Genomic DNA, 12,154 nt, shown 5'->3' on the forward strand with positions numbered 1-12,154 from the left:
ACAAACAGGATTCAACGTTCCATTAATAGTTAAGTTCAGTTAATGTTAACTAATGTTAAATGTTAAAGTTAATTAATGCAGTTAATTAACAGACAGTAAGATTAACTGATTACTGTATTTTCCGAATACCAACTGTTGTTGTAAATTCACATAGCCAGACCAAAGTAAACCTGTTTGACACTTGGCGGCTGTTTGCTCATGCAGGATCTCACATATTACAAGATTTGATACTCCACTGGGAAAATCCACAGAGCTCTTTCTGCCTTGCTGTCATTAACAAGCAAGAAGTGCAAAAGGCCCCTGTCACTGCGTGTCAATGAAGTCTCCCTTCTAACAGGATTGGAGCAGTGCTGCGGAATTTGCTGTGCTTTGTTGGGACAAAACTATCCTTGAGCAATAGTACAAATCAGGACATATTGACTGTCTGATTTGAATTCTGCCTGATTTATTTTTCAACAGTGAATTCATTAGTTGTCCATTTTTTGTGAATGAGGTCTTTGGACTATAGATTAATAGCTCAAAACATTCTGCCAGATTTTCTTCCCTGACATATTGTTACCCTCTCCTGTGCCTAAGTGCAGTTTATGTTTGTACAAGATACCTGATGGGCTGGGATACAAAACAATGAAAGTCAAAAATCAACTGACAATTAAAGAATGTCAAGGGACCAGAATTCTCCCTTTCTTCTTCCAGGTTTGGGGGAGGTGTCCTTAACAGCAAGACTCCCTTGACACTGCCAGTGGGAAATCTGCTAGATCAAATCCAAGTCAGGTACTTGCACAGTAACCTGAAGTATTTCTGATCCCAAGTCAGTAGGGCTCCCCCTCCCCTTAATCTGCTCGCTAATTTGAAGCCACAGTGGGAAGCATGATCTCATCAAAGGCCCAGGCTGCTGGCTAAGCAGCAGAGCTGGAGACCAAGAGCAGCAGCAATGTTTTATAGTTTCAAGGGGTTAGAGTTGTTATTGTGGGGAAAAGGGATCGGATGTTTAGAGGATAGATCAGCGGGTAACTTTCAGCAGTCACACCTTGCTGTCCATCTTTGCCTCCAGATTTGGGATTCTCAAACACCCTCTTTCCCCCAACTTGGCTGACAAGCTACCCCTGCTGTAACAGTTGACAAGGCTATCTATTCTCTCACCTACTGAGAACAATCAGACCGTGGCCAGTTGAGGTTATTAGGTAGTTGTTAAAGAGTCATAGAAATATACAGCACGAAACAGTCCCTTCAGTCCAACTCGTCCATGCCGACAATATATCCTAAATTAATCTAGTCCCATTTGCCAGAACTTGGCCCATATCCCTCAATACCCATCCAGATGCCTTTTAAATGTTGTAATTGTACCAGCCTCTGGCTCTTCCTCTGGCAGCTCATTCTATACACGCACCACTCTGCATGAAGAAGTTGCCCCTTGGTCCCTCTTAAATCTTTCCCCTCTCAATTTAAACCTATGTCCTCCAATTTTGGACTCCCCTACCCTGGGGAAAAGATGTTGGCCATTCATTGTATCTATGCACCTCATGATTTTATAACCTTAATAAGGTCACCCCTCAGCTTCCAACATTCCAGAGAAGAAAGCCCCAGCCTATTCAGCCTCCCCCAACAGCTCAAACCCTCGATCCTGGCAACAAGCTTGTGCATCTTTTCTGAACCTTTAACAACATTTTTACCATAGCAAGGAAACCAGAATTGAATGCAGTATTCCAAAAGTGACCTAACCAATGTTTCGTTCAGCCTAATTGATTGCCAGAAGATCGGAAAGGTCAACTATGGCCTTCCCAACTAAAATGTAATTTCTGAAGGGCTGGGAAATTTGTGGTTATCTGCTTGGTTCCAAACCCACCTGATAATTTCCCCTTCCCTGCGCCACCACCCCCGCTTCTGGATGAATCCACTTCCAGCCAAGCTTTTCAAAATAAGATAAAGAAAACGGTTTGTTACAAAGTTATAAAGTGAGGTATTCTCCCTGGATTGAATAAAATTGATATTAAAGCTGAAAATCAGACCTTGAAAATATTTCTATGAATAATTTATTTGCAGCATTTGTTATATCCAATAGATTTCACTAATAATTCACCCACATACCCTCTTTCACACCATATTTTAGGTTTAATATATGAAATTCAAGCACTTAATTTCACATAGTATCATTATGCTCAAATACTTTGACCCAAAATATTTCATTTCTCAATGAGTTGAATTTGCCTTACTTGGATTGACTTTAATTATATTTACAATTGTTAGCACATGATTTCTGCCAATCTCCACTACCTCAGTGTCACACTCAAAATTCTGGAGATTAAAATCTATGTCTGCTCTTAATGCCTCATTATTTGTCAATACTTTGAAAGTGTTATCATCAGTGTCAGGGTCTATGTAAGAATCTTCCCAGCCGCTGAACAATTTGGGCATTGGTGAGAAAGTTGGCAACCTAAACTGAGATTAACACTAGAGAGATTCTCAATATCAAGAGTGAGAAGTCCCACTTTACAACCAAGCAAGACGGGAATCTTGTCACTGAGTGGCGAGAGGCCTGTTTTCATTTATTTGTATGCTTTAACATCTCATCATTAGTTAATCTCACCTCACTAATGTGCGCTTTCCCATTCTTTCACCTGTCAGATAAAAACTAAAGAGCAACAATTCCTGACAAAAGTCTGCGTGGTTACCTGGCAACTCCAGCTCACCACTACCCCCTCCAGTCTTACCAAATCTCAGAGTACACTCTGTGGGAACCTCCATGCATTGACATTGGCACATACCTTGACCAGCCTCACTGCACCATTATGGCTTCTCCGATCCACTTACTGTAAGGATCTACACTGCTGTGCTGCACTTTGGAGCACACCAGTAGCTTTCATTGTAATGCTGGTACAAGGACACTTGAAATGCAGGGACAGGCACCCAGCTCATGGATTGGACCAGGCTGCAGCTCAGGGCTTCTCCAATCTTTTACCACCCACACAATTTGTACCTACTTGGGCACTCAAATCATCCCTGTCTTGCCGTTTGCTGCAGTTGTATTTCTGCACTTTGACCCCTCAGTCAGAAATTAAGGGCTCACAGTACTTCTGTCTTGCTGTTTAGCACAGACTCAAAGTCAGGCAAGTTGTCATGGTTGTCAGCAGTGATCAGTCAAAGGGGTGGATATCGAGTCATAGAGATGTACAGCACGAAAACAGACCCGTCAGTCCAACTCGTCCATGCCGACCAGATATCCCAACCCAATCCAGTCCCCCCTGCCAGCACCCAGCCTATATCCCCCTAACCCTTCCTATTCACATACCCATCCAGATGCCTTTTAAATGTTGCAATTGTCCTAGCCTCCACCACTGCCTCTGGCAGCTCATTTCAAACACATACCACCCTTTGCATGAAAACGTTGCCTCTTAAGTCCCTTTTATATCTTTCCCCTCTCACCCTAAGCCTATGCCTCTAGTTCTGGAATTCCCCACCCCAGGGAAAAGACTTTGTCTATTTATCCTACCCATGCCCCTCATGATTTTATAAACCTCTATAAGGTCACCCCTCAGCCTCTGACGCTCCAGGGATAACAGCCCTAGCCCATTAAACCTCTCTAAGTGTATAAGTCCTGCTAAGATTTGCTTTCCCAAAATGCAGCATCTCGCATTTATCTGAATTAAACTCCATCTGCCACTTCTCAGCCCATTGGCCCATCTGATCAAGATCCCGTTGTAATCTGAGGTTACCTTCTTTGCTGTCCACTACACCAGTTTTGGTGTCATCAGCAAACTTACTAACTATACCTCTTATGCTCACATCCAAGTCATTTATATAAATGATGAAAAGTATTGGACCCAGCACCGATCCTTGTGGCACTCCACTGGTCACAGGCCTCCAGTCTGAAAAACAACCTTCCACCACTACCCTCTGTCTTCTACTTTGAGCCAGTTCTGTATCCAGATGGCAAGTTCTCCCTATATTCCATGAGATCTAACATGTTCCTTGCTACGTCAATTTCACATCTGCAACAAGTACCAGCAGCCTCTGCAATAAACATACAATACATGCATCTGCCAAATGGCAATACCTCAAAGTCTCAGCAGATTAATCCTCAGTAAAGTCTTCAGTCAGGGGCATTGTCTGCTATCAACCCAGGTTTGGACATGGTCAGTCAGCTACTCGGAGTGGTCAGGATCAGGGAATGTGTACTACTACTGCCATCGTTAGTTCTGCAGGTCCGAGGAGTCGCACTGGGTTATTTGTAGAGCTGCACCAAGATCAGTTTTGAGTCCAGCCACCCATTGGTCAGGCTGATCATCCACGTTGGTCAGCTTGATAGGCAATAGTAAGTCTTGCGAGTCAGCTGAACGAAAGTCAAGTTGATTTTATCTGAAGCCGCCATTGTGGTAGGGAAGTAGAGAAAGACATTCTGGGCTTGGAAGCATGCTGAGATGGAATGGGGATTTGTGAAGGGGGATATCTCAGCATATAAATTGTGGAACTAATAATGCATTGCCAGTCACCACTACCCTGGCCTCGGCTGGGATACAGGGTGGCCTGATAGTTTACATGCCTACCTTGCAGGGCCAGGAATCAGGGGTAATTCTGAGAGATTATGTCATAATTCAAAGAGGCATGAGGAAACCTGTGGAAGCTCAGTACTGATGGGCTCGACAGGAAGAATACTTCCTTCCCCAAAGGGGGTTTTTATGATAATTCATGAATGTCTCACATTTATAGTTCAGATTTATTAATTGAATTCAAACACTGTGATGGTTTTTGAACCCATGAACAGTACTCTGGGCCTCTGGATTACTAAGAGTTGAAAGGTATAGTGCTGGGAAAGCACAGCAGGTCAGGCAGCATCCAAGAAGCCGGAGACTTGACGTTTTGGGCAAAAGCCCTTCATCAGGATTACTAGGCCATTGACATTGCCATTAAGCCAGAATGGATGGTTAATGATAGTTAAAGCATAGCTACGTTATAGTATCAGTACAGCAGTGTGTAGACAAAGCCTTGCTATTCCATTCCATGGGTTCAAATTTGATGCCAACTCCCTTTGACATGTCCCACAAGTCTGGTTTGAGATTGGCCCAACAAACTAACAGACAACAAACATTTTGCTTTTATGTAGAGAGAGAATGAAGAAAAGCTGCTTGACCTCCATAAAGGACATCTAACAGAAAAGAAATCTCAGTGAGAAAAGTGATTGTAAAATAATGCTCCCAACACTCAAGCCCCAATCTCTTTTCAGTGTGGTGACATTTCCCAAGTCTTTCCAAAGTTTCTAATCAAAACACCGTTTATCGATTTTAGCCCACAGGAAAATTTCTTTTGTGTCAGATAACTGCTTCATTAAAAGCTTCCAGACAATTTAGACTCAATAGCAGTATGCTGGTAAGATATGCATTATTTAGAATGCTCTCAATGGCTGTCATGTAAACAGAGGTAACCGTTGAATGGAAATGATATCTGCATTCTGGTGAGATTTACCTCTAGCACATTGTGCTAAAATCTGATTGTTCATGTGGAGCTTGTTAATGTGAAAATTGTAGAAGTGGAAGTTGTTGAGGGGAGTGTATGTTTGAGGTGCTTTAACCTGGGTGGGCAGTATGGCTGATGTTGATATAAGGCTGGATTTCTGCTTCAAATGAAAAAGCTTCAACATTTGCATCCTCATTCTAATGCACACCAGGAAGTGGTCTGTTTCCTACTCAATGTTGTAGTATACTATACAAAGTTGAAACGGATTTTGTTTCTCATTACTCAAGTATGCTGAAGAATTTGTGCTCGGCGTTTTAAAATTGCATGCTCACATTTTAAACTGATTATTTCTTTTTAATTGGTCATATTTTAATTTGTTCAATATCTGTCTCTATCCCAACAGGATATGGAAATCTCTGGAGCTTTTGGACTACCCGGAATACCAGGAAAGCCTGGATCACCAGGACTGCCAGGGCTCCCAGTAAGAATATTAAATATGTACATGACTTATAATCTAGAAAACTGATTTTAGTATCATAAACTCAGGAGCAGGGGATTTAAAGAAATAATTCCTTGGTTGCCTACACTTAATTCAATGAAAAATCCATGGGTCTTTTATTTCATCTGCATTTGCTTGCCCCCAAATGCAGATGAAACATTGCAGTTGTTTGCAGTGGCCAAAATCCACAAACTAGCATTCATAAGTTAATAATCCTTCAACGTACCTGAAGGTCACTGTTGACAAGAAACTAAGAAAATACTGTGCCATATGGATATAAATGTGGTGGCGACAAGACCAAGTCAGAAGCTGGATGTTCTACAGCATGTAGCGCATCTGCTGACTCCTGAGAGCCTGTCACCTATTTACACAGTATACAAGTCAGGAGTGTGATGCAAAACTCCCCAATTACCTCTATGGGTATGGCTTGAACCGCACTCAAGAAATTGGATACCATCCAGAACGAAGCAAGCTGCTTGATTGGCACCTCATCCACCACCTTAAACATTCACTCCCTCAAACATTGCTGCATACATAAAATCTATAAGATGCACTGACCCAACTTAACAAGCATCCTTTGACTGCACTTTCCAAACCTGCGACTTCTACCACCTAGAAGGAGAAGAGCAGCAGAAAAAGCCAGAAACTAAGTTTTTGTCCAAACCTCATGCCATCCTGATTTGGAACTATATCACCATTCCTTTACTGTTGCTGAGTTAATGTCCTGGAATTCCTTTCCTAACAGCACTGTGGGTGTACTTATGGGTAATAACAGTTCAAGAAGGCAGCTCACTACCACCATTTTAAGGCTAATTGAGGAGGAATAACATTTGTTCCAAGTGGTGCCCATATTGCATTGAAAGAACAAAAATAAATAAATTGAGTCGGTTCCTCTAATTAGTTGAAAACAAGGGGGAAATAATTAATTGATTTTAACTTGCAAAACTTACACTGTTAAAATGAGGCTGAAGATAATCTTAAAAGTGCTGAGATGTATGTGAATATATAGATTAAGAGAGTTAAGTGTTAAAACCTTATTAACACCCAAAAGATAATGAGTTTGTCATTAGTACCTTGTCATTAGTGTGTAAAATGACTAAATCATGTAAAATCAGTATTGATAGAACATCAAAGGTTGGAATCATAACATTAAGGGATCCCAGAGGTCATGACTTTAAATCCCATTGAACCGAGCCGTGGATCTGAATGTAATAAATCTGCTCAGTTATGGGCTGGCGGCAGAGAAAATAACCCTGAATGCTGCCAAATTATCAAACGGCTACTATCAGGACACAAAGTTAGTTTTGGTGTTTGTCTGCAGGCAACACTAGCAAGACATGTTCGCCATTACAATCAGTCACATAATATGGGCCAGCATTTTAGGAGTCGAAGGTCCCCTTTCATAATTGGATTTTTACAACAATCCAGCAACTGTCTCATCACTGATGAGCTAAAAATTATAAATTTAGGATCTCATGGTTGCTCATCCAGTACCATAACTGCTGGGTAGAAACAGACCTTCTGATCACATGATCCCCTTCCTTGAGGAAAATGACTGACTACCTCTAAACCATCACCCAGAGAAGACTGAATTAATCAAACCTCTGTGAAGGATTACAAGCCCAGACTGACTAAACAAGACCCTTGCAAAAGTATAGAATTGTGCTTTCCCATCACACAATGGCAATGTAGTTGTGACTCAGAAAGCTGCTTTGCAGACTATGGAGCTTCCTTGTGCCTGCAGGCTTCAAATATTTGTACAACAAGTTACCTCACTGTCTCTTTGTTTGTAGGGTGTAAAGGGCGAACCAGGTTCTCCAGGTGACAAAGTAAGTGCGACCTATTTAAGAGATCTTTTAAAACTCCATGTTTCTCTCATTATGACTTTCTGAGCAGAAAAGATTGGAACAGAACCACAACAAAGATTGGACCTGCAGAGGGTAGTGGGAGGATGGGGATCTTGAATTTCCAAAACATCAGTGAAGTGAAAGCAGACTTTTCAAAAGCACAAAAAATACCGCAATGTAAGGTTCTACAGTCTGAAGTGCAAGTGGATTACATGTATATAATGACATATAATGACATATACTTCCTCTCCACAAACTCCACAAGTTCTGAAAACTTTTCAGAACTTTCTGTCCTTTTTAAATGAACATTTTCATTGTTGTTATGGGAACTGTCACAATGTTACTGCATCCTCTGGCCATTATGTAGAGCAGGCCTCTGAAGTCATTGCTTCCATCTCATTTGGTTATAAAGAAAGTATATCATCTGACTGTGGGCACGAGCTCTAGCAATTGTTTGTCAAGATAAAATGCATTTTCTTTGGATATTGTCTTTGCAGTTGATTCTATTAACCTCCCTCACAGTCACTTTAAAATGCGATTTAGGAGTTGTAGTCTAATACAAAAGCCTAAACATAATCTCCATGCTGGACAGTGACCTCTGTTACTGTCTGTCTCTACATCTATCTCCTTCTGCCTCAACTATTCTGAAACTCGGTTCATGGTTTCATAATTTTAAGGTTCCATTTGTGCAATGCTGCTGTAGCTGACTTCACCCCTCTATAAGCCATTCGAAGCCCCATACTCCCATTCACCACCTTCCTCTCCAGCTTGTGGTTTAGTGTGAACTGACTGCACTGTTCTTGTCTTGCCTCAGCCATTAGATCTTTGGAACCTGCACACTTACTCTGTTCAACTAATACCGGGTTCTCCTCAGTTTCCTGTCTGTCTTCTAAACCGTTTATTCAGCTACTATGCCCCTTCTCATGTCAACTCTACACCCCACCCTTTCACAAACTTTCTCAAAAATCTTCTTCTTTGCACATGCCTTCAAAATCACCTGGAAACCCCCACCTACAAATTTAAAGAATGTTGGAAAGGGGGACTGGAAATTCTGTTCCTCAGTTCCACCTAAAATTGAGAGTTGAAGGGGGAGAAAGTTGAAACATTTGGATGGATTGGAATGCCTCACCCACTTGCAGTGGAACGACCCCTGGTCATGCAAATGTGGGGTCAGGGTCTGGGCCCTTTCTGATCCTGCAGTGGAGTTCTCCAACTGAGGTTTCCCCAGTTACACCCTCAGTTACACGCAGTCGTGAGTCTGCCTTGTGTGTAGAATGAGTCTCTGCCCAGCCAACTGGGGCTGGGATTGAATCCCTGGTTACTGGGTTCTGCTTTGAAGAGGAGAATCTTCCTGAGGTGTTGTTTAGAAAAGAAACGTATCCCTTGTTAATAATGGACAACAGTAAAGATCTGGCAGAGTAATTGTGCCCATTAGAATCCTGAAATGCCTTGGGGTTGGGGGAAGGGGGTTGCTGGGCTGTCCGTATTACTTTTTTGAGACCAAGAGAACAGCTGTGGAGTTTTCTTGTGAACTATCTATAACTCTTGAGAGCACAGAACAATGATGCAGGAAACTTGGCAGTCGTTATTATGATGGATTTATGCTCATTCAGCTGCCACTATTCAGTTTAATAATGGGATGGAGATTATTTTGTATAAACACAGGCATTGTACAACATTACTCTGAACAAGAGTGATCCCTGAACTAGTTTGTATCATTTAAAAAAATTGGAGAGGAATCTTCTCAATTTTTGTTCCCAATTTGACCTGATTTGTATTGTTGTGACTTCTCTCCCAGGAGTTCAGATAGTTTTTAGGTGTGATGGAAAGGGCATGTTTGATATACAAGGAATCATAGTTGTGTTGGACAAGCTAGATGGACCAGTGAGTGTTTGCCTGTCCATCAGTATATGTACATTTATATAAAGCTGCCAGGTTCCTGTCATCTAACTCATCCTCCCTTGAGCTGGCTGTCAAGCAGATGTGTGAACGTGAGACAAACTGACGTTCCTTTGATTTCCTTCTCTCCTACTCAGAAGTGGCTTCATAAAGGATGCTATCTGACGCAGCCTTGGTTAAGAAAATCCTGTCCTTCAAATTAATGATGGAATCCCACCTGATATCTCATCTCATAGAGTCATAGAAAGTCAAAGCCTTTCCCTTGTCTGTGAGGATAAGTCGGGGGTCTGATGGAATACTTTTCACTTGCTTTAATGAGTGCAACTGTTAAAACAATCAGGAGGCTCAACATTAGGCAGTGTGCTTTGATAAAGTATGTTTCAAATAAAACACCACTGACAAAATGATGCACTTGAAGCCGCGTCCCTCTATGTTAGCCCATGTAACATACTCCACATCCTCCAGGCTCTTGTTAAGACCGATGCCTTGAAACTTATTAACAACACTTAGTATGTACGTTGTTATGATATCTCAGACTAACAAATAGTGTGCACTCTATGCTTGCTTATATTACTGTTACATTTGATACAATGCTAACTGGCTGACTGCCTGGAACTGAGGTGGAGTCAGGTTTAATTAAGGGATTCAAAAGTATATCATCTGACTGTGGGCAAGAGCTCTAGCAATTGTTTGCCAAGACAAATGCATTATCTTTGGATATTGTCATTGCCATTGTTGTCCATTATTAACAAGGGATTCCATTAACCTCCCTCGCAGTCACTTTAGGCTGTGGTTTAAGAGCTGTGGTATAATACCAAAGCCTAAACATAATCTCCATGCTTGACAGTGACTTCTGCTTCTGTCTGTCTGTCTCTACATCTATCTCCTTCTGCCTCAACTATACTGAAACTCTGGTTCATGGTTTCATAATTTTAAGGTTCCATTTATGCAATGCTGCTATATTTGAAAAGAAATGCGCAGAGGTATGAGGATAACGCAGAAGATTGGCACCAGATAATCATGCTCATTATTGGTGCTCAAATGAACTAGTGCGGGCACACCAGGCCAGATGGACTCTTACTGCTCCATCAATCTCCAGAATCAATGTGAAAAAGCCATGGGTGCTTGGGGTGATCAAAGTAGAGGATGAAGGTGTTCAGAATGCTGGCCTTCATTGCTCAGTCCTTTGAGCATAGGTGTTGGGACGCAATGTTCAGATTGTACATGTCTTTGGTCAGGCCTCTCCTGGAGTAGTGTGCAGTTCTGGTCACACTGATATAGGAAGCATGTTATTAAGCTAGAGTGGGTTCAGAAAAGATTTACCAGAATGTTGCCAAGAATGAAGGGTTTGCATAAAAAATAGATTGGAATATCTGGGACTTTTTCCACTGGAGCATAGGAGGTTTGAGATGTGACCTTATTGAGGTTTATAAAATCATGAGGGGTATAGATAAGGTGAATGACAAGGGTCTTTTCCCTAGGGTGGGGGAGTTCAAAACTAGGGGCATATTTTTAAGGTGAGAGGAGAAAAATTTTAAATGGACACGAGGGGCATTTTTTTTCACAGGGTGATTAGTGTGTGGAAAGAACTACCAGAGAAAGTGATGGATGCAGGTTCAGTTACAGTGTTTAAAAGATATTTGGATTAGTTCAAGAATAGGAAAGTTTAGAAGGAATATGAGCCAAGCATGGGCAGGTGAGACTAGTTTAGTTTGGGAACATGGTCGGTGTGGACTGGCTGGACTGAGCAGTCTGTTTCCAGGCTCTCTGACTCTATGACAAGAATCCATGGTCTGATGTTGTTGAACCTATCATCCAGTGCTGAATTCTGTGAAATGCCTAAGTGGAAAATGAAGTATTGTTCCTCCAACTTGTATTCAGCGGAGACAAGCCCAGCCTGAGCAAGCTTTCCTCATCAGCTAACCTGCTCATTCCAGGTATCAATGTAACAAACCTTCTGTGATCTGACTCCAATGCTTCCTTAATTAAGGAGACCAAAACTGTAAACTGTACTCCAGATGTGCTCTTATAAATACCCCATATAATTGAAGCATGTCATCTTTACTTTTATAATATAAAGATATCATTTCAGTTTTCTTCTTAATTATTTGATGTACTTGCATACTAAATTTTAAGAATTCCATGCCAGAATATCTGGATCCCTCTGCATCTGAGAATTCTGCAGTCATTCCTCATTTAATAATACTTTGTTCTTTTATTCTTCTTTCCAAAATGAATAATCTAAAGTCCAAAGGTGTGCAGGGTTTCTGGGTTAGCTGTGGTAAAAACCCCGTGCAGGATTATGGGGGTAGGGTTGGGGGCCTGGGTCTGGGTGGGATGCTCTTCAGAGGATCAGTGCAAATCTGATGGGCTGAATGGCCTCTTTCTGCATTGTATTCTATGATTCTAATGATTCTGTGACTAACCGACCAACTGAGTGACTGCTTAACTGAGTGTGATT

At 41.6% G+C, this 12,154-nt stretch overlaps 1 protein-coding gene across 3 annotated transcripts in view; it reads left to right on the forward strand.

Annotated features, from left to right (window-relative positions):
• LOC122549324 (collagen alpha-1(XV) chain-like) overlaps positions 1-12,154 on the forward strand; it is a 255,798-nt gene that overhangs the window by 172,922 nt on the left and 70,722 nt on the right. For all 3 annotated transcript variants that reach the window (XM_043688956.1, XM_043688954.1, XM_043688955.1), the window contains 2 exons: positions 5,852-5,929; positions 7,741-7,776. In XM_043688956.1, the coding sequence (XP_043544891.1) occupies positions 5,852-5,929; positions 7,741-7,776 (114 nt within the window). The remainder of the gene's footprint in view (positions 1-5,851; positions 5,930-7,740; positions 7,777-12,154) is intronic.

Source organism: Chiloscyllium plagiosum, chromosome 4, assembly GCF_004010195.1.
Source record: "Chiloscyllium plagiosum isolate BGI_BamShark_2017 chromosome 4, ASM401019v2, whole genome shotgun sequence".
Lineage (NCBI taxonomy): Eukaryota > Metazoa > Chordata > Chondrichthyes > Orectolobiformes > Hemiscylliidae > Chiloscyllium > Chiloscyllium plagiosum.